Source organism: Leucoraja erinacea, chromosome 23 (genome assembly GCF_028641065.1).
Source record: "Leucoraja erinacea ecotype New England chromosome 23, Leri_hhj_1, whole genome shotgun sequence".
Taxonomy (NCBI): domain Eukaryota; kingdom Metazoa; phylum Chordata; class Chondrichthyes; order Rajiformes; family Rajidae; genus Leucoraja; species Leucoraja erinaceus.
Window position 1 is genome coordinate 16,523,109 of NC_073399.1, and position 26,633 is coordinate 16,549,741.

Here is a 26,633-nt window from a genome sequence, read left to right on the forward strand (position 1 = left end):
TGCGCCGTTGCACAAACCGGGCCCTCCAGCCGCCGCTTGCAATACCCGCTCGGCCCTCGACTCTTTCCCCTCAAACTCCCCGGACGGAGGAAGAAGAAGTCGCCCTTTTACCGTCGGGCCCGTGTTTTTCTTTCTTGAAGGGCGGCGAGGAGGAGGAGGAGGAGGAGGCGGCGGCGGTAGCAGCAGCAGCAGCGACGACGACGACGACACGACGACGACGGGTCGCTCAGGGCCTGGCGAATCGGCTGTGAGCGGCGAGCGTCGGCTGGGTGGTTAAGATGGCGGCCGCGGGGAGCGGGGAAGAAGAGCGCAGCCTGCGAGAATGCGAGCAATATGTTCACAAACACAACATACAGCAGGTCCTCAAGGACTGCATTGTGCAGCTCTGTATCTCCAGGCCCGAGAAACCCATCGCCTACCTCAGGGAGTACTTCGAGAAACTCGAGAAAGTGAGTTTGGAGTGTAGTTTACGTTTCTTTTTCGCGCGGGGAGCAAACGTGATCTTGTTTTTTATGGGGTCCTATTTGGTGGTAAACGTAAGTTTAACCTAGTCATGCGTATATAATTCGTGGCGGTTGGTTGGAGAACGTGTTATACAATTTAAATGTTACAGACATTAATGGGGATGGGACGGGACTTGTTTACGTTTTTGCACATTATGTTGAGCCAATTGACAAAGACAAAGCAGGATACGAACACCATGTTAGTCAAAACATCGGGAAGGCACGTACAAATAAGTTTGAAACAAAGAAGGTTACTTGGCAATTAAAAACAACAGCCTGTTATGTGGTTAGATATAAAAGTGTTATCGCTTGTCCACATTGTATTGTATTTCCTGCTGGTTAGATCTTTAAAATATCAGATCATTTCATTTGAAATGTCGAGGAATGACGTGTGAATTGTTTTATATTATTTAATGCTGACAGTCTGCAGTTGTATAAACATTCTTTCCAGTCTTATCCAATCACAACCAACACATCTCTGAACTGTTGCCTATTGTTTGGTGTTATTAGTTCCCTCCAAATGCACATGTATGTTATCCCTTGTTGACTTTACCTAAATATTAGGTTTAACTAAGATGTTCTAATTTGATATTCTTAACTTTCATTGCCTCTACATTTTTGTGGATGTTTAATTTGTGTTTATTGTATGTTTTGTTTTTATTGGTTCTGTGTATGACTGCAGGCAACATAATTTCGTTTCGTAACATAATTGTCTGAATGACAATAAAGGAATCTAAATCTAAATTTTCAGGTAACATATACTGAAATCTTGAACAATAGGCAAATTGCCAAACTGTGGAGTCAGGCAGCATCCATGGACATTATTTTTCTCCAGAGATCATAAGGTCATAAGTGATAGGAGCAGAATTGGGCCATTCGGCCCATCAAGTCTACTCGACCATTCAATCATAGGTGGTCTGTCTCCCTCCAAACCCCATTCTCCCCAAAACCCTTGACACCCATACTAATCAAGAATCTATCTATCTCTACCTTAGATGTTGCCTGACCTGCTGAGTTATTCACATCATTTTGTGTCTATCCGTGGAAGGAAATGGACAATGTTTCAGGTTGGCACCAAAGTCTCAAGAATGGTTCCAATCTAAATTATGTCTGTTCATTTCCTTCCACGGATGTTGCCTGATATGCTGTGTCCCTCTAGTAGTGAACTTTTCTTTCTAGTACTTTGTTCATATGATCCTTTTTCAGTCAACATTTCCTCCAGTTAAATATTGTGAGGAAAATATATATTTTCCTATAGATTCAAGATTCAATTCAAGATTCAATTTAATTGTCATTTGGACCCCTTGAGGTCCAAACGAAATGCCGTGTCTGCAGCCATACATTACAAACAAATAGACCCAAGACACAACATAATTTACATAAACATCCATCACATCGCTGTGATGGAAGGCCAGAAAAACTTATCTCTCCACTGCACTCTCCCCCCCCCGACGTCAGAGTCCAAGTCAAAGCCCCCGGCTGGCGATGGCGATTGTCCCGCGGCCATTAAAGCCACGCCGGGTGGTGCGAGGTCGCACACCGGGTCTTGGTGTTAGAGCCCCGGCGTGCGCTCGCAGAGTCCCGCGGCCATTCCAAGCGGGGCGGTGATGTCAAGCCCCGCTCCAGGAGCTCTTCAACCCCGCAACTCGGGCGGGAGAAGTCGCCGTTGCGAGAGCCCTGAAAAGCGGTCTCCCTCCAGGGACCCGCGGGCTCCCGGTGCCGCCATCCGCCAGACCCGCAGTTGCAGCCTCCGAATCTCCGGAGGTCGGGCCACCCGCTCTGGACTCGGCCAGCTCCGCGACGGTGAGGTGAGTCGTCGGCACCAAAGTCCCCGGTCTTCTCCTGTTGGAGGCCGCTCCTCGTTGCAGCCCCAACGACAACGGAGACCCGACAAAGAAAAGGTCGGGTCTCCCGTGCAGGGAGAGATTTAAAAGTTACCCCCTCCCTCCCACCCCACCCCCCCACACACACACCCCAACAAAAAATAACAAAAACTACATAGAAACAGACAAAAAATAATAAAAACGCAGACGGGCTGCAGAGGCCCCTGCTGACGAGAGTCGCGCCGCCTACCTTGTGTATGGTTGATACTGCCCTACCTTGCCTCTGGTGAGGTTGACACTTTTAAAGATTTCTTAGAGCCATGGAAAGATAAACATGGAAATCGAGCCCTTTATCCCATTGATTTTATGGGCAATAGGTGCAGGAGTAGGCCATTCGGCCCTTCGAGCCAATGTGATCATGGCTGATCATCCCCAATCAATACCCTGTTCCTGCCTTCTCCCCATATCCCCTGACTCTGGTATCTTTAAGAGCCCCATCTAGCTATCTTGAAAGCATCCAGAGAACCTGTCTCCACCGCCCTCTGAGGCAGAGAATTCCACAGACTCGCAACTCTGAGAAAAAGTGTTTCCTCGTCTCCATGCTAAATGGCTTACCCCTTATTCTTAAACTGTGGCCCCTGGTTCTGGACTCCCCCAACATCGGGAACATGTTTCCTGCCTCTAGCATGTCCAAACCCTTAACAATCTTATATGTTTTTAATAAGATTCCCTCTCATCCTTCTAAACTCCAGGGTGTACAAGCCCGGCCGCTCCATTCTCTCAGCATATGACAGTCCCGCCATTCTTGGAATTAACCGTGTAAACCTACGCTGCACTCCCTCAATAGCAAGAATGCCATCTAAATTCCAGTGAATATAAGCCCGGTCGATCTATTCTTTCATCATATGTCAGTCCCACCAATCCGGGAATTAACCTGGTGAACCTACACTGCACTCCCTCAATAGCAAGAATGTCCTTCCTCAAATTAGGGGACCAAAACTGCACACAATACTCCAACAAATTTTGCTGCAACTTTAAGGATATCATGGAATTTTTAGTATTTCTTTGTTTTTTAAAGTCTTGTATCACAAATACAATGATTTCAGTAACAACGCTGAAACTTGCATTTTTGGCACACATTTGTTGCTTGGTGATGAGCTGCTCTGTCTGAATTGCTTCAGATAACAATTGATAGATGGTAGAAGTTGATTATATTGATAGGTAGGAGTTGATTATATTGATAGTTGTTAACAGGTTATGGATGTTTGCAGAAATATTGGTTCCCATCATTATATGTTTGGAGCAGACTTGCTATTATTTTGGAACATCTTATAAATATTAAAAAACTTGACCTGTGCACATAAAGTTTGTGAATGGACTGGTTATCTCTGGATTAGTGGTCATACGCAAGTATTTAACATTAATAAATTGGGAACAATTTAAATAAATTATCATGGAATAAATGCTTTTATAGACTGTTTATATCACAAATTCTCTAACTTTATAATGGTACTAGACTAAGTGGGACCCTTTGGGTCCCAGCATCACAAGGGAGGGCAGGTCCCCAATGTAATATTTCACCTCTCCACCAATTCCAGTATTGGTGGCCAGTGGGGGGAGTGGGGGGGGGGCTTTCTGGAGCGCTAGAATGGGTGTGGTGCGCTGAAGGGACTGGTTTCCAGAGAGCTAGTATGGACATTGTGAGCCAAATGGATTCTTGCACTGGCGGCACAGCCACTCAAGCCTGTCTTGCTGGCAGCTCACTCACGGCAGGTGGGCTCGCAGTTGACTCACGGGTATTCCATTTCAAGCAGGGTGCAAGGGCACCAAATTCAAGTGCAGTTTCATACCATTTCAAGCAGGGTGCAAGGCCACTAAAGACATCAGGTCGTGACCTCTCCCACCCCCATCTTGCAGAGACTGAGCCACGCCCACACTTCCGGGTTTTATAGTCCCTTGCCCCAGAAGGGACTTTTAATTATATAGAAGGCAAGGCAGCTCGCTTTAGCACTTTCAAAACCAAAGGCAAGGCAGCTCGCTTTCGCACTTTCAAAACCAAAGGCAAGGCAGCTCGCTTTCGCACTTTCAAAACCAAAGGCAAGGCAGCTTTAGCACTTTCAAAACCAAAGGCAACACAGCTTTAGCACTTTCAAACCAAAACACACTTTTGCATTTTCAAACTACTTTTTCAAACCACATTAAGGGCACTGACAGGTCAGTAAAACCACTCACAGTTTAGTAGACATGTGTTCAGTGTAATTAACAGCTCAGACTGAGAATTGCAACCTCTCGCTCCCCCATCTTGCAGAGAACTGAGGCACCTCCACACTTCCGGGTTTTATAGTCCCTCCGGAAGGGGCGTGGCCTTCAGGAGAGAGAATCTAAACTTTTTCTAAACACTGATTACTCTTATTTTTAATCGATTGGAAAAATCCTCGGCACCTGATGAGTGGAGGGGGACTCCGAGTAAGATGGCCAAAGATAACAGCCGTACATGGTAGCGTGTTTTCTAAAATCAATGTAAAGCGCAAACAGGAAGTGGTCAAGATTAGACTTTTAATTATATAGAAGGCAAGGCAGCTCTAATTAGACAAGGCAGCTCTAATTAGGTAAGGTAGCTCTAATTAGGCAACGCAGCTTGCTTTAGCACTTTCAAAACCAAAGGCAACACAGTGTTAGCACTTTCAAAGCAAAACACACTTTAGCATTTTCAAACCAGCCATTAAGAGCACTGCCAGGTCAGTAAAACCATTCAGTTTAGTAGACATGTGTTCAGTGTTATTCACAGCTCAGACTGAGAATTGCGACCTCTCGCACCCCCAACCTGTAGAGAACCGAGGTACCTCCAGACTTCCGGGTTTTATAGTCCCTCCGGAAGGGGCATGGCTTTCAGGAGAGAGGGAATCTCAACATTCTTTAAATACTAATAACTCTTATTTTTCATCGATGGGAAAAATCCTCTTATCCTGAGATGTCCAAAAATCACAGCCGTAAATGGCAGCGTTTTTTCTAAAATCAATGTACAGAACAACAGGAAGTGGTCAAGATTAGACTTTTAGTAAGAAAGATAGCCAGCAGTACCAATAAAGTGCAGTCCATTAAAGTGGTAAGACATTTTAAGAGTGTATAACTGCAATAACCGATGTAACCATTACTTCATTATGCTGTGATGTTGGTAAGGTAGGCACAAAATGCTGGAGTAACTCAGCGGGTGAGGCAGCATCTGTGGAGAGAAGGAATTGGCGACCATGTATTTTTGGACTATATCTTTGATGTTTTAAACTCCCGTTCAATCCTGTATACAAGAACAGAGATACCCGAGCTAATGAAGTAGAATGTGTTAGCTATTGGTGAGGGTGATCAGAATTTCCTTGTGAAGGGTTCTTGTTCACTTTTTTAATATTCAGAGGGAAGTATAACTAAGTTTGACTTGTATCTATGCAGTGTGACATTGCAACACTAAAATATTAAGATATTTAAAATAATTTGGATTGGCTTTGTACAATCCTTGTACATTATTTTTGTCTTTATGAATTAGCATGGAAGTGGTTTATTATTGTCCCATGTCACTCTCATGTCACCTCTAGGTAAGTTTCCATAGTGAGTAGATATCACAGTTCTAATTATATTTGAAACTTTACTAGAAGCAGAGCCAGTTCTGGACTGTTTGGTACTAAAATAGGATGTTGTCTGGTTCCATCGGGTTTTCTGTATATAGTGCTTGCAGCTGTTTCTTGATGGCTCGTGGTGTGAATTGGCTCTCTGATGAAGACTGAAGAGCTTGTCCCACTTACGCGACCTTGACTCGTAAATTCCACGACCTCGTGGCCGCTTGAGCTGTACGGGCACCGTATGGCTGCGTGGGGCCGGTCCCACTTAGAAGCGCGGAGTTGTGCGGAGCTGGTCCCGACATCGCGCGGGGCTCCGAAATTCTTGCAGTGGCCGAAATCTTCACACGCCAACGGCCTGTCGGCCCGCCTACGCACGCAGGCGCATTGCGGTCGTAGGCGTCATCTTGATGGCGCACGCCGAGAGCGTGGCGTTGCGTGATGACGTCACTGCCCGGCATGAGGTTGCGTGATGACGTCACCTCCTCCTGCCCAGCTGATTTGTAAGCATGATGTAAATGACCTCACGCTCGAACTTAGCGCGACCTCACGCCAATCGCATGCAAGTGGGACAGGCCCTTTACTCTCAGAAGGAGGTGGGGTTAGATAGTGCATTCAACATGCTGGTGTAACATAAGTTTATACCTTGTTTTAGTTGTCTGCAATTTGCCACTGACCCTGTCTGGTGGTGATATTCTTCAGTCCAGTATCGAAGACAGACGTGGTAGTGTCATCACGTAACTGTTTCTGAAGTTCCTCATTCAAGGAACACTCTGTGCCTTTGTATCTTTTCAGTGTTTCTTCCAAGTTTAATACACTGATTCATCAATAGACGAAGAAGATGGGTGATAACAAAGAAAATATATCCCTTTCCATTTTTGACATTGGAAGTCAAATGTCGAGGATTGCCCCTCCTTGTATACCAGCAGGGACCAAGGATCTGTGATGGAGCCCGAACACCATTTGGCTTTCTACTTGTATTTTATTGAAATGTTTATGAAACAAATGCCCCATTTCATAAGGCAGCTAAAAGTCAATGACATTAGTGTTGATCAGATGTTGTTTAGAAGCCAAACTTGTGTAAGGGGAGCAGATTTTCCTTCTCCAAAGCAACTGGGCTTTTACATGATTTAGTGGGTTTTTTTGTTTCAAATTATTAAGAATTAATATTTTACAACTGTTGTTGATTTAAACCTACATCTCTGAACTTTTACTAGGTTGATAATTTAGCTATTATGTCACCACCTTTCCCTGCAATTAGGTTTTCAAAATTAATAAAAATAGTTTTAATTTTTTTAAATCGCTGCAATCGAAAAAAACAAATCTCTCTGTTGTGTCATAAAATGCCCATTGAAGTGAATGAGCTTGCAGATTCTGGAGCAGGATCCATGAGCATTCTTAGTTCAAGTCCGGATGACTGGAATCTGTAGCAAGTTTTGAGACCTCCGCATACCTATCCGTTTGCATTGGCAATTCACAGTGGAACTGCTAGTATTTTCCAGCAAAATTTAACCCATCATTTGAGAATTGCTTGTAGAGCAAGGGAACGTGCCCTTTGGCCCACAATGTCACTGCTGACTGTGATGCTAATTTAAACGATACATGGTCTGTACCCCTCTTCACGCCTTTTTTTCACATCTAAATGCTGCTTAAACGTTATCATATCTACTTCCACCACCTTACTTGGCAGTGTGTTCTGGGCACCTGCCATTCTCTGTGTTAAAAAATATAGTTTGTCAAGTAATTTTCCTTTAAACATTTCTTCGCTGTAAAGACTCTTGACTGTCTACCCTCTAAGCGGCCCATAATTTTATATATTTCTACTATCAGGATGCCTCTCGGCTTCTGACTTCCCGAGAAAATAATCCAAGTTTGTCCAACCATATTAGCTAATATTCTCTAATACAGAAACATCCTGGTGAACCTTGTCTGCACCCTCTGCAAAACCTCTACATCCTTTCTATAATGTGACAACCACAACTGCACACAGTGATCCAAATGTAGCCTAATCAAAGTTTTATACTGCTGCAGCAGGACTTCCTGACTTTGAAACTCGGCACCCTGACCAATAAATGCAGGCGTGCCGTTTGAAATTGAAGTTGAAATTGTTAACTGTTACTTAAGAATCAAAAGAGTTTATTTGTTATGTGAACTGGCAGTTGGATAAAGAAATTCTTACTTGCATAAACATAGAAATTAGGTGCAGGTGCAGGAGTAGGCCATTCGGCCCTTCGAGCCTGCACCGCCATTCAATATGATCATGGCTGATCATCCAACTCAGTATCCCGTACCTGCCTTCTCTCCATACCCTCTGATCCCCTTAGCCACAAGGGCCACATCTAACTCCCTCTTAAATATAGCCAATGAACTGGCCTCAACTACCCTCTGTGGCAGAGAGTTCCAGAGATTCACCACTCTCTGGAGGCCCATAATGGGCCCATAGAGTACCAATAATACAATATATTAATATAAATAATATTAGGTAACTGTAGTTGTGCAAAACCAAGGTCAGTATTGCAACCAAAACACAGTCCATAGAAGATTGTAGTTTTGGGTTATTGTTATACAGTGAGTCTGATAATTCCTGGTTTAAAAAGCTGTTTTTGAACTTGGTCATCATGATTTTCAAGCTCCTCTATCTTCCTCTTGATGGTAGTAGTGAAATGAGATGGTGACCAATGTGGCGTGGATCTTTGATATTGGCTGCCTCATTGTGGCAGTACTTCCTCTAGATCCCTTCGATAGTCGGCAGGCCAGTACCTCTGGAATGAACAATGTCTACAAGTCTCTGTGCCCTACTTTGTTGCTGGGCATTGGAGTTATAGAACCAGACCTTGATGTGACCAGTCATTATGCTCTACCATACACCTGCATACGTTCAATGGAGTGTTTGGTGACATGCCTCAATCATCTAAGGAACAAGAGAGATTAATGAGCTTTCTTTGTGATTACACCATTATTCAGGACCCAGGACAAATCTTCAGAAATATGCACATCCAGAAATTTGAGCCTGTTGAATCTCCTGCGAAGACCCGCCATGGATCCCTACTTTCCCTTCCTAAAGTCAGCAATTCCTCGGTGTTGCTAATGTTGGGAGCAAGATTGTTCTGGCACCATTGACTCGGATTATTAATCTCCCTCCTGTTCTCTGATTCATTGTTTCCCATTATTCTTCCAACAGTGGTATCGTCGGTGAATTTATAGATAGCTTTTGAGCTTTGGCAACACAGTCATGAATATAGAGAGTAGATCAGGAGATTGTGAACACAGCTTGAGGTGTTGTGTTGTTGGTTATCAGGAGGAAGTGTTGTTGCCAATTCAAACTGATTGTGGTCTGCCGATGTGGAAGTAGAGGATCCAATTACATACGAACTAGCAGAGACCCAGTTCTGAGTTGATAAGTCTGGAGGGGCTGATCTTAAGCTTTAAAGGTGTGTTAGATGAGGCAGTTTCCCTTGTGCCATTAGTAATACTGCTTCTAATTGGGAATAAAATTGCATAATTTGGGGCAGAACATTAGGTCAATTCAATTTCCTGTGCTTTGGTCCATTTTAAACTGCTTTTATTTTTTATGAGAAGAATTGGTGATGGGACAGGCTGTGCCTCCTCTTATTAATTGTTTTACTGGATATGAACATATTTCTCTGCTTCAATTATCCTTGGGTGATGATGAGCTCTCATCTAGAATTCCTATAGTATAGTTAAGGAGAGAATTCCAGCAAGTGAGAAGTGCTTAATTTCCAAGCCAGGTTGGTATGTGTAGTAGTCCCATGCACCTACTGACATTGTCACTCCAGATTTGAGATACACCTTCAGAGAAGCCTTAAAGTTGCAACTTGTAGGCTGAAGAATCAAAGCTGCTTTGAGAAGTGGTGGATTGGTGCTGATGAAGAAAGCAGAATATTACGGAGTTTCTTTAAAATATCACTGACATTGTCATATTTGTGTTGTCCTGCGTAGATTGTGACAAGGCATGAAATTGAAAGGCAAGTTTGTTCGAACATAGAACAAACAGTACAGCATGGGAACGGAGCCTTTGGTTCACGATGTTTGAGCCAAACAAATCCTTTAGCGTGTGTCACGAAAGGGAAATTTAGCTTCTGATAAACAGTAATTACCACATATTTATAACTGGTTAACTTGCATATCTGGACATTGGTGAATTTCATGTTGATAATGATAATCTTGCTGCTAAAACTGAAAAGAGTGAGGGTAGCTCTTCCTGAGGACATGCTTATTGTCTGACACGTGAATGGTAAGTAATGGTATTGACAGCCCAAGCTAGAATCCTGTCCAAATCCTAGACACATGCATTATCTAAAGAGTTACAGAACTAAACATTATGCAATCATTGCACACAACTCCATTTGTTATTGTAGAAAGAAAATCTACAATCCCACATTATAGCCATTTGGGTATGGCACAATTCACAAATTACTACCCAAACATTTGATATACAGAATAGAATTCAACCTTTTTGAAATAATAAAATTGCATCATCTTGGGGTAAAAAGATTATCAACTATTTAATGTATTTTAACTATTTTAAGTAATTGGAACCGTTGACACTTTCAGACATACAAGAACAAATGACAACAACTTTGTTTCTCCATTACAGAACAAAACATCTCAAAGAAAGCTGTTTCTAATGCATTTTTCTCAAATTGTATACGTATTTTATTGGCTGGGTGGTCAGGAGTTCCAAGGTCTTGTCTCCCTTATGGCACACAACTGACAGTGGTTAGGCTGGGGAAGTGCCTGAACGGGTTAGCACAAGTCCAGCAGGTCCATTGATTTCAGTTTGGGGAAAAAAATGGTTGTGGAAAGAACAATGTCCATTTTCTTAATTATTTGATTATTCCATTGCTTTTCTTTTAATTTTTATAAATGAATGGTTTATTTTAAATCGCTTTAATATCTATTCAATTCAATTTGAATAACAGCCAGAAAATCAGGATAGCAAAACACAAACTTGCATTCAGAGGCCCTGCCCTTATCTTAGGCCTTGCTATCTCCTGTAACCAGCTACTTGATTGAAGACTGCACTCTGGGCCAGAAGGTTTGGCAATGATGGGTTCTCCACCTCCAGCCTCTGGAAACTGGTTTATTGCACATTGGATACCTATTTTAGTGAAGGGAACCTTGAATTCTATGTCCAGTTAAATCAGCAACTTTTCCTTGTGTGAAATGGTTGTTAGATTGTTCCCTCAAAGAACTGGGAATGATGAAACGATTCTTCTTTCCTATCCAGTATTATCTATTGCAAATGCTTTTTCTTGAATTGAGATTGCAATTGTTCTGTGTTATGAACAGTATGGCAAATTGGTTGTTTTTCATTTTATACAGGATCTGCAGATGAAGGCCATTTGGGTCTCGGTGCCTATCTCATTAATGACTTTTTCCCATTTCTTCATGTAAAAAAGGAGGAGGCCAAACAGATGCACAGTCAGCAGAAATCAGGTTCTCGTTCTGACTCGCGTGAGGATGAAATCTCTCCCCCTCCACCCATGAATCCAATTATGAAAGAGCGAGGGCGGCGCGGAGCAATTAGTGCTGAAGTTTATACAGAGGAAGATGCTGCATCTTATGTAAGAAAGGTAGGTCCATATTTTGGCCAGCATGTTGAAAAATTTAATGTAATATATCATAATTCACCGTTGTTGACTTCCGAAGGACATAGTTTCCATATAGGAAGCTAGTTAATCACCACATCAAAGCCACAATTTATTTGATTGCAAGTGTTAGGATAGAGTCTCATCTCATACGATCGGTGTGTATTAGATATTCAGCTACACCAAGATGCAAGATCAAGGATCTAACTACAACCAAATCCACATGTTTATTCAGTCTAGTGGTTGAAAATGTACATTTGGCTCAGTTATAGATCAGTTTATTGCCTAGACATTTACTCAACAAGTTACTGGTGTCCATTAAAGTCAAAATTAAATGGTTCGGTACACTTTTTAAGTAATTGTTAGTGATAGTTGTGGTTTATTTTTGGTGGAGGTTCATAAAAGTTCTTGCCCCTTGTAAATATACTTCAATGGAATGAACTGAAAAGAAACAGTATAAATTTATGCTACTTGATTAGTGGATTATTGAAGATTTCATGCTTTTGGTGATGCAAATCAATTTTATTGGAATCTGCAACCTGACAATCTCCTATAGCACCCAAAGAGGAAGATTATCCAAGAATGTTTTGTATTTTATCACCTATTAAAAGTAGTACATATTTACTTTGTAACTACTTAGGTAATTACTAAGGATTACAAGACTATGGCTGCCCTGGCTAAAGCCATTGAAAAGAATGTGCTATTCTCGCATTTGGATGACAATGAAAGAAGGTGAGGAATTTCTAATATAAATGAATGTAAAGTATTTGGTCTATATAGTTTATCTAAGGTTTAATGATTTGACAGCATTTGTTTTTTTTAATCAAATTTCTACATTTGAGTTTAACATAAAGACCTTGACATGTAGTTAGGACTGAATATTGTGCAGGCTATTATTATGCTTAAGATGTAAAACTGCAGCCTGTTAGATGTTCAAAATTCTGCAATGAAGTCTTTTTAAAAAAAAGATGAAGTTCTGATATTCTAAAAAACATCCAATCAGCGTTTCACAATAGATTTGTGGCTGTTTGTGTACGTTATCGTTAATTGAATTAACTGCATATAAATTGCCTACACAATACTTCTGAAGTATTTTTTTGATTATAAATTAGGTTGAGATATCCTTGGTTTCTTAACCAATATTGGTTGTGGAGAATTGATTTTTGGTTTGACTAGAGGAAAAATGTTTAATGGAACATTTGGTGTCCAGAGTCTAAACTTTACCTTTTGGGTTAAGTTGATATCTCATAATTGATTATTTGGGAGATAATTTGATTTGAAGACTCCACAATACTAAATAACTTCTTAAATAGATTAATTTATTTATATAAAGGTTGTCGTTTATTTATGGACTCTTGTCATTTCTGGACACTTGTGTTTCCCTCCTCTCTATCTCACCCGTAAATTAATCTTTGGATTTAAAGTGGCGCTCTGAAATTGGCAAAATACTGGTCCGTGATTTCTCTGGTGCAATAAGCTAATATGCTACACTGTTCTTGATTGGAATGAATGTCAAGGGTGAATGCATGATCATTTTTCTTTTGTTGTTTGGTTAATCTGTAATACTGACTACCTCCACCTTTCCTAAGTGCACTTTTAACATTTATTTATTTTGCAGTGATATTTTTGATGCAATGTTCCCAGTCACATACATCGCTGGTGAAACAGTCATACAACAAGGTAACCGCTGGAAGAAAACCGTGTTTGAATTTCATGTGGGTTACTAGCAAAATGATTTTACTTCTCATAGTTCTAAACTGATGTTAGGTGGCATTAAATGAAGACATCTTATTTTATTTTTTTTTAGCTTGCTGTCCAAGCCATCAATTCTTGTAGATTTGCAAGTGGGATTTTTGTCGACTTGCTTTTCTGTAAATACCAAGTTATATGGTGTGAGGTACAATATAGCTTAGTATTGCTTTTAGTTCTGGCCATAACTTGGTGCCATTATTGGTTGCCTTGGTATGTGATATTGAAGTTAACATCCATATATACTGAGAAAATAAGAATTACAATAATGTTTGATCAGGAAAATATAATATATTTGATGGAAAATAATATCTGATATGCTTGATAGCCATATATTAAAAGGTTAGAGGCAGCTCCAGGACCAGTCTTGACCTGTTGCCTATAGTTTGTACATTGTTAATTCCACATATGTGAAATTAATATTTTAAATATTTGTTTTGTTAGGATATTAAGCACAAAGTGCTGTAGAAGTGTTTTTTCAATGTCATCTATTACAGGGAATTTATTCTTGATTTCTTCTGATGGTATGTCTGAATAGTCTACACCATTTGAATTTGTCAATGAGCAGAATTGGATGGGGAAGATAGTGATAATAGAAACAAATTCAAATGGTTTAATCAGGTGAAAGTGAAGATGTATGGGTCAGGAGTAGCTGGACATCTTTTGGTTAAGTGAAGATAGAGCAGCTAGCCATTTAGTCCTCTGGGATTTAAAGCTGCTTGTGTGGTTGGGTGGAAGAAGGAGCTCATAATTATTATAAGAGACAATAAGTTTTGGAGTAGAAAGCTTCTGAGAGCTAAACATGACCATTATGGAATTTGGGGATGGTGATGGGAGCGGGACGTTAAGATGTTGATCACTTTTTTTGGGATGTGGGCATCAGTGGCAAGGCCAACATTTATTAATTGTCCATGAAGATCGTTGTGAACCCTTCACTTGATCTGCTGCTGGCTTTCAGGCACTGCTGGGTTCAAACTTGATGATATTGAAAGAATAGTGTTTATAATTCAAAGTCAAGGTATTCTGCCACTTAATGGTGAACTGGCAGGTGTTGGCTGGTGTCTGTTCTTTGTAGTCGTGGTCATAGGTTTATTGGTGCTTAAGTTGTGGAGTCTTGGCAAGGAAGTGCATTGTACTTTACAGATCGTATGGATTGTTGGTATGATACTCAGCCTATGAACGAGATGCTAATCTAGTGGGGTTCTTTGTCCAGGACATTGTTGATCATCTTGACTTGTGGGATACTCAGTTGCTGGTCATCTCTTGTAGCCACAGCTTTTACATAGTCAGTCCACTTGAGTTTCTGGTCAATAGCAACCAAATATAGTAAATATTTGGCGGGAACTTGGAGGTGGAAATGCCATGAAATATCAAGGATAGATGGTTCTTCAGGAGGTAGACGCAAAATGCTGGAGTCAAGACCCTTCTTCAGACTCGACCCGAAACGTCACCCATTCCTTCTCTCCAGAGATGCTGACTGTCCCGCTGAGTTACTCCAGCATTTTTTGTCAACCTTCGATTTAAACCAGCATCTGCAGTTCTTTCCTACTGGTTCTTTGGGAGATTATGGCCAGGTGTTCTTCTATGTGTTAGTTGGTCGGATGAAGTGTGTTTCTTGTGTAAAAGTGGTGAGGCTAGATTAAAACTTGAAGAGTTGGATGTTTATGTTTGTGGCAAGGGAATGAGGGAAATGGCTGTGAAGCAAGCTTAATTATGGTAAAATGTTAATATGTTTTCTTGGGAAGGGGGTGGGTGTGTATGAATGAAAAAAATATTGCTTTATTTTACTCTGCCATGGTTTTGATGTATTTTTGTCTTCTAGGTGATGAAGGGGATAATTTTTATGTTATTGATCAAGGGGAGATGGATGTAAGTTTGCAGTCTGTTCAATGGATTGTGATTTACTACTTTTGCATTTGTTTCAAAATATCTGAATTATATTTCTTGTAATTTGTCTATTAATGAAACGGTGCATAATCTATTTTAGAGATGGTTGTTTCATCTATATGCCAGGAAATTAATGCTAATTGTTACCGAATTGTATACTCCAATTTGACTCGGATTTAAATGCAGAGATCTAAATGTCACTTGCTTATATTCATAAAGTACCACTAGATTAATGTGGTACACCCATCAAAAACTCAATTAAATGTTAAAGGCTGACAAAATATCCTATTTCCTCACAGTTCTTCGTGGTAAACTGGGCATGTTTTTGACTGAGAAATACAAGAGATGTATTAAATATACACACTGTCATTCCCAAGTTACAGGAGAAGTCAGTGCAACAATTTGTTTTGAAATATTTTTGTATTGCACCTTGTCAGTAGATCATATTTTAAAATAAATTGCAAGATTGAAAATAGGGATTAAAATGAACTCCATATAACATTGCTGTTATTTTGGTAAATCGCCATTGGTGCTAGTTGTTTTTATGCCAGCTATCCCTACTTTATGGGAGTGGGGATTTTGTGTAACATTTCTGAGAAAGTAGTTGTATTAAAAATTAAACTTTTTTTAGAAGTTCACTTTTTGTTGGAGATGCACTGACAGTTTTGGTGTTGCCATAGCACTGTTAAAATGTTGGCCAAGAATCCCGACCCAGAACATCACCTATCCATTTTCTCCAGAGATGCTGCCTGCCCGGCTGAGTTACTATTTGTTATAAACCAGCATCTGCATTTCCTTTGTATTACAGCCCAATAAAAGTAACTGATTTGTCAAGTAGCCATGTAATTAAACTCCAAATTACTTTTCTAGTTGTGTTGAAGGGTCCTTGACCTGAAATGTTGAATCTGCTTCCTTCCCCTCAGATGCTGCCTTGCCTTCTACTTGCTTCTCGTATCTGTCATTAACTTGTTTTGATTCCGCTTATTTTACTCTTAGGTTTACGTTAACAATGAATGGGTGACTAGCATTGGAGAGGGTGGCAGTTTTGGAGAACTTGCATTAATTTATGGAACCCCAAGAGCTGCAACTGTTGGTGCAAAGACCAATGTGAAATTATGGGGTATCGATCGAGACAGCTACAGAAGAATCTTAATGGTAAGGGTAATTATTTAATAAATGGATACTGCTGGAATTTCTGTAAGTTAAGTTTTATAAATTAATTTTGTTTTGATTATTCTAGTCAATATATTCATGTCACTTGTATTTGACAGTTATATGATGAGAAAAGATAAACATCCAAAATTGAATCTTAGTAGTTTGCAATGCATTCATTTCAGCATCGTGTTGTTGAGTTTCATTCTTGGCCATGACAATCCAGATAATCATGCAACAATGCTGTCTTTCTGATCCTGTATTTCCTTTTGGGTTTAAATGCAGGTGACCTTGCTCCTCAAAGGTGCTTAACACGCAACAAATAGCTAAGTGATCCCACAACCAACAGATCAGATAGTAGACCTGTAGTCTTGCATATCTAGTCATGAATGTTGGTGGCTGCCATGGAATAACTTGACTGTTAGGGAATCTCTGCTTCTGGAGAAGCTGGACACCGTCCAAAGCAAAGCAATCTGCTTGATTGGCGTGCTGCTTAATTACTAGCTTGAACACATTCACTTCCATCTCCATCAGTGTCTGAGTTTATAAGAGCTGCAAGGTACATTTGGCAATTTAAAAGAACTTCCCCAAACCCTCAGTATTGCCATATATGAAAATAACACCACCTATAGGTTCTACACCAAATTGCATATCCCCTTGACTTGGAATTGCATGTATTCTTTCATTGCTGCTGAGCTACAGGTTAACAACATTGTAAATGTAACTTCATAAGATGATTCAAGAGGGTACTATCCCCAAATGTGTCAGAGTTGACGTTAAACTATGAACAAGGAAGCAAATGATGTGAATATCTTTTCAATCTTGCAATATTTACAATATTAAGATATGAAGATGTACAATCAGTAACTTTCCAATTTGAGGAATAAAGTTCTCTCAATTCATATAAACCCTTAACTATCATGTTATCAATCATTTTTAGGTCCCAATTGATTGTTTCTATTGCTTGGCCTTTCTTCCACCAACATATAGTTTCCTGCCCCTTGTGTATCAATTGTGAGAAATCGACTTTATTAAACTGTTGCTAACACTGTTGAATTAGCATGGAATTGTTGTAATATGTTATTTATTAAAGATATCCGTATTAGTAATGAATCCATCCTGTAAAAATGTAATCTTGTAATTGTATATGCCCATCAATGTTCACTTTTATACATTGGCATTTGTACAACAGTTAACCATATTTTCAAATTGCTGAACATTTGTAACTTTTAACCAAAAATATGCAATTAAATGGTTTTGATTCACCTCAAAACTACAATACCATAGGGGATTGCTTAGTGTGTATAAAGGGACAGGGTATTTGCCATAAAGATCCTTTAAACCTTAAATGTATTAGTTATTCAGTCAGTAACACATTTAAAATTCAAGTTTGGTGCAAAATGCTTTGAGAAGTTAAAATTGAACTGTTCTTGTAATTTAATAATTAATATTTCATTTTGTAGGGAAGTACGCTGAGAAAAAGAAAGATGTACGAAGAGTTCCTGAGTAAGGTCTCCATTTTAGGTAGGAAAAAAACTCTTTAATTTTCTCTTATTCAGTTGATTGAGGAATTTTAAGACGTATGGTTATGGAACTTTTAAAATAGTTAAAGTCCCTAAGTGTTTCATACCAATACGTCTTCTGAAGAGTGGCCACTTCTAAGTTTTAGAGAAATGTAGCAACCAATTTGTATGTAACCTCTGATCAAATGTACATATTTGCACAATGAAGCTTGTGATGGTCCATTTGAATGGTTTGCAAACAATGAATTTTGCTTTTTGGAATTATAAATACCATGGAACATTTTGCATCTACTTGAACAGACAAGATGTTTGCTGTTTAAGATTTAATTTTACAACATTTGCCCTGCCCACTATGATCATGAAATTGACTTTTTTTCTCCTGTTGAGGACCATCCAATCCCTGAAATTGGGAAATGAAACAAAATGCTGGAAACAAAAGGTTTTGGACCTGAAGCTTTAACCCTGTTTCTCTTTTGCTGTTGGGTTTTTTTGTGGGCAAAGTGTTTACAGCATTTTCTTTGTTTAATTCATGTATCTGGCCTGCAGTTATTTGTTGATTTTCTTTTACAACTGAAAAAGTGAACTCTGTTGCCTAGTACTTGAACAAAAAACAAACAGCAACATTTGTTACGGGTAATTGGCTGCGTTCTAACTTTGGCGAATGCCATAATTAAAGTAGAGTTACAATTACTGATGTATTTTGCCAGTTACGTTAAGCAAATGTTGTGATTGATTATTTATATAATTCTTTTAAACATGTAAATGTAACTTTCTCCATCACATCACCCTCCCCAACAGAATCGCTAGATAAATGGGAGCGGTTGACCGTGGCCGATGCATTGGAACCGGTGCAGTTTGAAGACGGACAGAAGATCGTGGTGCAAGGAGAGCCTGGCGATGAATTTTTCATTATTTTAGAGGTAGGAATAATCAATGTAAGACAATATAACATTTGAATACAGAATAAATATTTAGCAAACTCGTCTTTATGGATGTGTGCAAATTTCTGATTAGCCACTGGGTGCAGTTGGTTAAGACGGTTTTGCTGATTATTGTCTCTTCCAGAAATGTTTGATTTATACTGTTTAAATTGGTGGCAAAGTAATGCATTAAAAACCTGAACATAATATGTCCCTTAAGATTTAGTTAGAAGACATTCCTTGTTTTACCTTGGCAAGCTTTATTATTTTTAATCTGCTCTACTGCAAAAGAGGTTTCTTGGCTGATGTATTGTTTTTTTAAGGTCATTTTTCATCAATTTATCATTTTTACAAGGAATCTTTGTTGATTCCGTACATGCCTTCTGCCAAAGGTTGTTTAAATTCTTTCAGTAAATTTAATGTTGAAATAATTAAAATTCCAATATCTCAACCTGCGACTTGTGTACAAATCAAAGAATTCCCAATTTAACAGCGCACTAGAAATTGTCACCAAATATTATAACTATATTGAAGCTTGATTACGAAGCTGCAGAAGGAAGCTGTGGTTTGAATGAGACTTGGAATCCAATTTTTTTCCTAAGAACCTCATAACATCACAACTCAAAAATTATGACCGCTTTCCAGAAACGTAACTATTTCAAGTACATACGCTCGACACTTAAGTTCTTGGGTTCTGTTTCGAGATTACTTTGTTCAGTTTTCCTGGAATCACCCTGCTGAATGCTATTTGTGTGATTAAGAAATTACCCATAAATATTTACTGTCTTTGTAAACTCCCAAATTCTTCCTGGAATCGACAAAATATGCATTGCATCTATTTAGGGTTGATACTCTATGTACATCTTTGGCATCTATTGCAAACCACAACATATTTAAATTCAGGGTGTTTCCTATTGAGGGTTTCCATCGATATTTTGACTTCAGCGAGGAACTGTCTTCCATCTTCTGGCATCGCCATTTTTTTCCCGGGCAATTAGGCAGTCAGTTGGAGATTAATTTTGTAAAACTTGGTGCTTAATTTGGATCAGTTTCTTAATGTATGACCTGATGATCAGGTTCACGAGTTGGGCTTGCATTAAAATTTTTCTTTCAACTTGATAGTTGTAAGATCTAAATGCTTGCATTTTAGTCATTTTTTTGGTGTCCAATTTGTAACGCAGTCAGACTTCTGGTCTCAGTGAGTGAAGTTTTTTTGATGATATGCAAAGTTTTAGTCCAAGTTGTTATAACTGAAATATTAATCTAAAATATCCAATTTTAGTGATTAAGCTTTGTCAGGAATTTCTTTCAATATACATTTCACTCATGGATGTCCATGAGTCATTTGTTATTAATAACCCCATTACCAGGCAGTATTTTGTTGGATATATTAAGAACAATATTTCAAATTGGTCTACAGCAGGGGTTGGCAAACTACGGCCCCTGGGCCGAATGCGGCTCGTAACCCAAAATCATCCGGCCCGCAGGCGGATTTTTTTCCCCGTAATCATCCGGCCCGCCGAGAGCGCAGCCGAGCTCTGGCTGTACCGCATCCTGCGCAAAGCCGCCGGCAGGGCTGTGCGCCTTCTGTGAACACGTTTAAAAAAGAACTGCAGATGCTGGAAAATTCGAAGTTGGACAAAAATGCTGGAGAAACTCAGCAGGTGAGACATGTAAGGATTGCATGAGGCTGCCTCACCCGTTAAGTTTCCTCAGCATTTTTGTCTACCTTCTGTAAACATGTGATTTGATGCCTGCCATCCGGGGCGGGATGAGGGCAGGACCCATGTGTACATGTGATAGATGTGGCCCGGCATCCGCTCACGGACATGCATCCCGGCCCCTATGCAGAACAAGGTTGCCCACCCTGGTTTACGGTATCAAAGTTGAGAATATATGGATTTACATATCATTACTTCAAGTGTGCTTCACATATCTTATAGGGTACAGCAGCTGTGTTGCAACGCAGGTCAGAGAATGAAGAGTTTGTAGAAGTTGGAAGATTGGGGCCATCAGATTATTTTGGTGAGTTTGTCATTGCTTATTGTTTTATGGTTTAATATTAAAATCCCTTTTGAAGTAATTGGAATTTTGACTACAAATCTGAATTTAATGGAAACATTGACTACCACAATGCTAATCTTCAGTTCCAGAACAAAATGTAGCTTAAATTAACCAGGGACAAACAGCAGGAATCAAATCTCAAAAGCTTGCAATATGTAATGTGTGGTATTAAAACATCATGAGTTTGGTAGCTTGATTCTTTTTTTGTAATTTCCCATAATTACGGATGAATTTGATTTTTTTTTTTCCCCCCCTTTTTCTCTCTCTCAGGTGAAATTGCTCTTCTGATGAACCGTCCTCGTGCTGCCACAGTGGTGGCACGTGGTCCATTGAAGTGCGTGAAACTGGACAGACCTCGATTTGAACGTGTCCTGGGTCCTTGTTCAGACATACTTAAACGAAACATCCAGCAGTACAACAGCTTTGTATCATTGTCTGTCTGAAATCCCTTTCTCTGCTGCAGCATCCGCCAGAGCAAACTGCCTCATGTCTGTCTGAAGTGCCGCTTCCTGTGGCAGACCACCACCACCAGTCCCACAGCTTCCTGTCCATCAGAGAAAGCATTCCCCTTTGTAGCATTCAATGCCGCATTTGCTTTATCTTTTTCACATTGCACCAGCTTTCAACAGTCAATCCAGCTTCATTGTACTTTTCTGTTGCTCGGTGTAGAACTCCGAATGTTTTTTGTCTATCAAAATTAAAACACTGCTGTTTTAACTAAACAGTGTGATTAATACCCAGGTAATAAGCTTTGGTAATGAACAGAGGATTTTTGAACCCTTTAGCTTGCTCTGTTTTCAAGATGTTGCAGTGCATTCATGTCTTGAATCAGCTGAATGTGTGCGAGTTGATCATCTTTAGGCTTGGGTGAGCAGCTTTAAAATTGACGATTTTTTAAACCCTTGGTGTGTAAATTACCACAAACATGTCTAACATGGCTAGGACTGATAAAATGTGTTTTGAAAGCAGCATTTTCTGTTTGCACCTGGTACAAATTTGAGGAAGGAAAAGGAATAGGTTCAGATCTCTTGGACATGTTATAGGTAACAAATGAGTTCCATGATTAATGTTACCCTTTTAAATTTTTTTGAAAATAATTTGAAAAATTATTTAAACTCAAGTTATTTGTTTTATATGCTTTTAGACTCTCCTTAGTCCCTCTTCTATTAGATCCTGCAATTCTTCCAAATATATATTTTCTCATTCACACACAGGGTTACATTTAGACCATTAAAAAAAGAAAGAAAATTAAGTCAATTTTGATCTCATTTAGTAGTCTACCAAATAATGGACATCTTTGTGTAAGCGATGAGACAGCCAGATACTTGCAGGAAAAAGATTAGTTAATATACTCTTCAGTTATGATTTATGCATATTGGGTACAATACAAATATTTCAGCATCATATTATTAACCTGTCTCATCAAGCAATCATTAGTTCCAATCCTTATATCGACATGATGGCAACCAGAAACACCTTTAGCCCTGATAGGCTCAACAACCTCAGTACTGCCGATAGTAACCTCAAAATTATCATCATTAAAACCCCCTAAGATCAACACTAAAATCTGAGTTTAAAATACCATCATCATCACAAGCAGAATTAAAATTAACGGAATCATTTGCCTGAGACGATAGTAAGCTCACTCTTCAACCCGTCAGACTACCTGGCGATTGGCAATGCAGAAAGTTAAATTAAAAAGGCTAAGTATTAATAAAATGCAATGTTCAACCAGGGCTATCCAATCAAACAAATTATCCATAATCATTCAAATCCTCGACACCCGCACAGGCCCTGACATCATCGCCAGTCGGTGAAGGATGCATGGCCACCCTGGAAGCTAAAGATCTTGTAGGTAAAAAAATGTCCTCCTGGGATGTTTGTGCCCCAGGGTACATGCGTGAGAAGTTTTGACCACAAGGCCTACATTTAAATGGAAGGGAGCCTTTGTACAACTCCTAGTGGGAGCATTGTTTCCCACAGTTAATATCTCATCTGAGAACAGAGACTTCAACTAAGGTCGCCCATCATCATTTTTAGTTTCTTTAATGGTAGATCTGCATGGCTCTAAACAACCATTTCTTGTAAGATTCTTAGCCTACAGCTGCAGTCACTGTGGCTTCCAGGATGTGCCACGTGGAGATATAGCTCAATGTCTCATTGGAAACAGTTATAGCTTTCCAGCTGTAATACACTTTGGCAAAGCCGAGCTAGCCAAAATGGCAGAGTATCAGTCCCTGTGATGCTCTAGTTTGTAGAGTTTAGCTCAAGGGTCAGCATGTTTCTCAATTGATCAAACCTGTGATAACAAGATCTAAATCAGAGAGTCATTTCCTTATGGATACTTAAAATAAGTTGTGTCCCCATATCAAAATATTATTTTGTGAACTAGTAATTAGTGGACCTATTAGTCCCCCTTGGTTAATTAAGGATGAAGCATTTGAGTTGTAGCCAGAAAATTACTAGTTCTGAATGTGCTCATTGAGTTTGGTTTTGAATGAGTTGCCAATTCTGATAGAGCACTGCATGGAGACACAGCAATTTCATCTATAGCAACAAATATTAAAATGGCTTTTCTTGCCAGAAAACCTGTGTTTTCTTGTGGTCAGTTGTGAAGTTATATTGGCATTAGCTATGGAAGATTCTATTTTCTAAATTGAGTATAGATCTAGAATGTTGAAAGCTACAAGGAAGGGTTTAAGGGTCAGATGAGAAATATGATAACTCTGTTCCAAAGACTTTTTACTCAATTTTAAAATTGATGACAAGGTGAAAAGATCAATTTTAGAGTGGTGCCCTTTGTTTATGTGGGGCGAACAGTCTGAATGTCTGTTACTGTTTGCTGACCACATTGGAAATACCAATTTCAGTTGTTAATCAGTGAAAGTCATTGGAATTATAAAGTATTTTTTGTAAGAGTGGATCATGTTTTGACACAGTGTGATTTTGACCAAATCCCTTTTTGCTGTTCGGATCTTAACAAAATAACCCCATGGATGGAAGGAGTTCCTTTTAGTATGATTAGATAATCTGTGGATTTATTCCCTCGCCACATGTTGTGAGCTTTCGATCTGTCTGAGACAGAGCTAGAGAAAGGGTTGCAAAATAAGACTGTGTCTGAGAACCATTTGTAATTTCATTCCAAGGGCAAAAAAAGTAAACATTCCTTTCAGAAACAAACCAGCACCGTCACCAGTACTGATGCTGATACTTCATGCACTAGTACTTGCCCAGCACATCACCAAATCCGCTGCAGTCCTGACCCAATGTAAAATATACATTGTTTCTTGGTTCTCTCATAGCATTGGACAAGTATAGCTATTTACTAACTGTCCTGCATTAGACTAGAATGATGCCATGTGATAGCTATTTACATGAAGATCAATAGCTTATATTTAAGTTGGTGCAGTTTGCATTTAATCATAGTTGCACTTTTCAATAGCTCTCAGTAGCTGGCGCTGCTGTTCCATTATTAACATACACCAGAGCTCAGCCAGTATTATGCAAATGTAAACCCAGACACACTGTAGTAAAGGGCAGAAACCAAAAATTGGACAATTGATCCCAATTAGCCAATAACGTTGGCATTCTGAAATGTACTCAAGTTTTTTAGTAAGGCATGAAGTGCATTTTATTTTGAGGCTTTTAAGAAAGGTGGAAACTTTGCTGAGTCTTAATGACAATTCAGTATTTCACAGCTTGGTGTTAAATATGCATCCATTATATACATACACACGCGCACACACATACACGCACACATATATATATACACGCACGCACATATACACACACACTCTACTAATTCCACATAGCTGTAATTAGAAGAAATTATATCCATAATTCTATATAGAATGACTTTGGGCTAGAATTATTTGGATTGTACGGCAAGCCAAAACAAAATTGTTTGTGAGGTCGGGTTGAGCATAGGATGTTTATAGATTGTCTGCTAATATTTCTGTAAAGATTTATCATGTACTAAATATTGCTCTGCCTGATTAAAACAAAAACTTGAACTATTTTAGCTGCTTTCTATGTAGCATACAATACAAACTTATTGATGGTACTCTTGTTTTTTTTTAAATCTGTATGCCAACGCACTTCCCTGTGTAAATTGAAGAGAGTGCTAACAAAAATCTATGAAAAAAAAACTATATTGAAAGCATAAAGCCTTTTACTTGAAGGTGGAATTCTGCATTTCATTGAAGGGTTGATGTTAATTTTAAACTTGTTTTTGATTTGGAGTTTAATGCTTTTGAGTAACCATGAAATGGCAATCATGGAGCACCATCCCCAGTTTTCACTGTGGTAATAAATTGCATCTAATCTTCGTTTGCAGGCTTCTGTTTTTTTGTGGCATTTGATGTCTGTTTTACTGTTGAACTGGAGTATACTTTTTTCTAAATAGGTAATTCCTGCTTCATCATGTATACTCCATTGTTGAGAGTAAGCTTGAGTTTTATTTCTGGGATGGACACAATCAACCAGGGTGGCTGCTGGAAAGTATCATCTCCAGATACATCAGTGTGATGGATAAATGAACTCCAGTACTTTTGGTAATTGGACAGATTGTTCTAAAAACATTCCACAATACAGTTTATCAGAGCCCCAAATCATTTAAAAATATTAATGTAGTATTCCAGTAATAAATGTTGATTTATGAGCATTCTCATATTTTGGAAGAAAACCTGACAACTTAACAAATTGGCTTTGGCTTGTTGCACTTCCTTATTTTTTATTTACGTAAATGATTTTATTACAAAGCCGCTGATAATAAGTTTATTGAATAATTTGATGCAGTTGAAGCTTTACCTTTTGTGTGCAATCAGAACTGTATGTACAAACGACCACAGTTTGATGTAGTTTGCCTTAGCTATCTTATATGGGAATTAAAGACATTCTCAGCTAGCTCACCTACAAAAACAAATTTGCAAAGTGAAGATAGTGTGATAAAATGTAGATTATCCAAGGACCATTTTTGTATTGTTCCCGGATTTACTGTATGTGCTAAAAATAATCCTTTTGTTATAGTGTCCTAATGACGGGTCAAGCAATAAAAATTAATTCTTTAAAAGAAAATTGTTTCCCTCTGTTCTGAACTGATAGAAAATGCATATCTATGGTACTTGTATTCTTGAGTGAAATATATTGCAGTAAGTGCTTTCTACAATCTGAAGCTGCACATTGTTCTTTAAAAAAAGACCCATCAATAAAATCAGTGAGGCGAGCAAACTCACAATTTGGCAAATGTACTTGTGGATTGTATTGAAGCGTTTTCTTATAGCTTGACTTAATTACAAATTAATTTGGGAGGCCAAAAATCTCAATGTCTGGTTTCTTGCCAATATTCTTGAACTTAAGTCATAACAATATTAAATAAAACATTATTTAAGTATACATTGTCAAAAACACACCATGGAGAAATGTTCTCATCTTCAATTCAAAAATGTAATGAATGCAGTATCCACTGTCTTCCGTCCACATGCCCACATTATTGATGTGCTCATCAGATATCAAAATTTAAGGTAATTTGCTGGATTACCAGGCTGTAATATGCCTGCAATATTGGGTATTAACTTAAGCGTAATCACTTCTTTAGACTTTAGAGACACAATGTGGAAACAGGCCTTTCGGCCCACCAAGTCCGTGCTGACCAGCGATCACCGGTACACTGGCACTATCCTACAATAAGGGGAATTTACAGAAGCCAATTAACTTATAAACCCGCACGTCTTTGGAGTGTGGAGGGGAAAGTGGAGTGCTTTTGAGTGGCCTGATACCTTGCTTTGTAACTT

The 26,633-nt window shown here is 39.1% G+C and overlaps 1 protein-coding gene across 2 annotated transcripts; it reads left to right on the top strand.

Annotated features, from left to right (window-relative positions):
- On the top strand, nt 1-25,917 carry LOC129708295 (cAMP-dependent protein kinase type I-alpha regulatory subunit). Of its 2 annotated transcripts, none has more exons than XM_055653965.1 (10): nt 1-449; nt 11,358-11,522; nt 12,187-12,278; nt 13,165-13,226; nt 15,118-15,164; nt 16,179-16,337; nt 17,798-17,858; nt 18,656-18,777; nt 20,721-20,802; nt 21,112-25,917. In XM_055653965.1, exons 1-10 carry the CDS (start codon nt 279-281, stop codon nt 21,282-21,284), a joined length of 1,134 nt encoding a protein of 377 aa, XP_055509940.1. In that variant the 5' UTR covers nt 1-278; the 3' UTR covers nt 21,285-25,917. The 2 variants fall into 2 exon arrangements, with proteins under 2 accessions (XP_055509940.1, XP_055509939.1); XM_055653964.1 differs by having other exon boundaries at nt 5-449; nt 11,358-11,531.
- Nucleotides 25,918-26,633: the final 716 nt, after the last annotated feature.

Bases quoted from the DNA above. Each gene is read 5' to 3' on its own strand.
- LOC129708295 (XM_055653964.1), top strand. From the start codon at position 279: ATGGCGGCCGCGGGGAGCGGGGAAGAAGAGCGCAGCCTGCGAGAATGC. The intron at 13,227-15,117 runs GTAACCGCTGGA...TTTGTCTTCTAG, and splicing joins TGAAACAGTCATACAACAAG to GTGATGAAGGGGATAATTTT. The intron at 20,803-21,111 runs GTGAGTTTGTCA...TCTCTCTCTCAG, and splicing joins GGGGCCATCAGATTATTTTG to GTGAAATTGCTCTTCTGATG.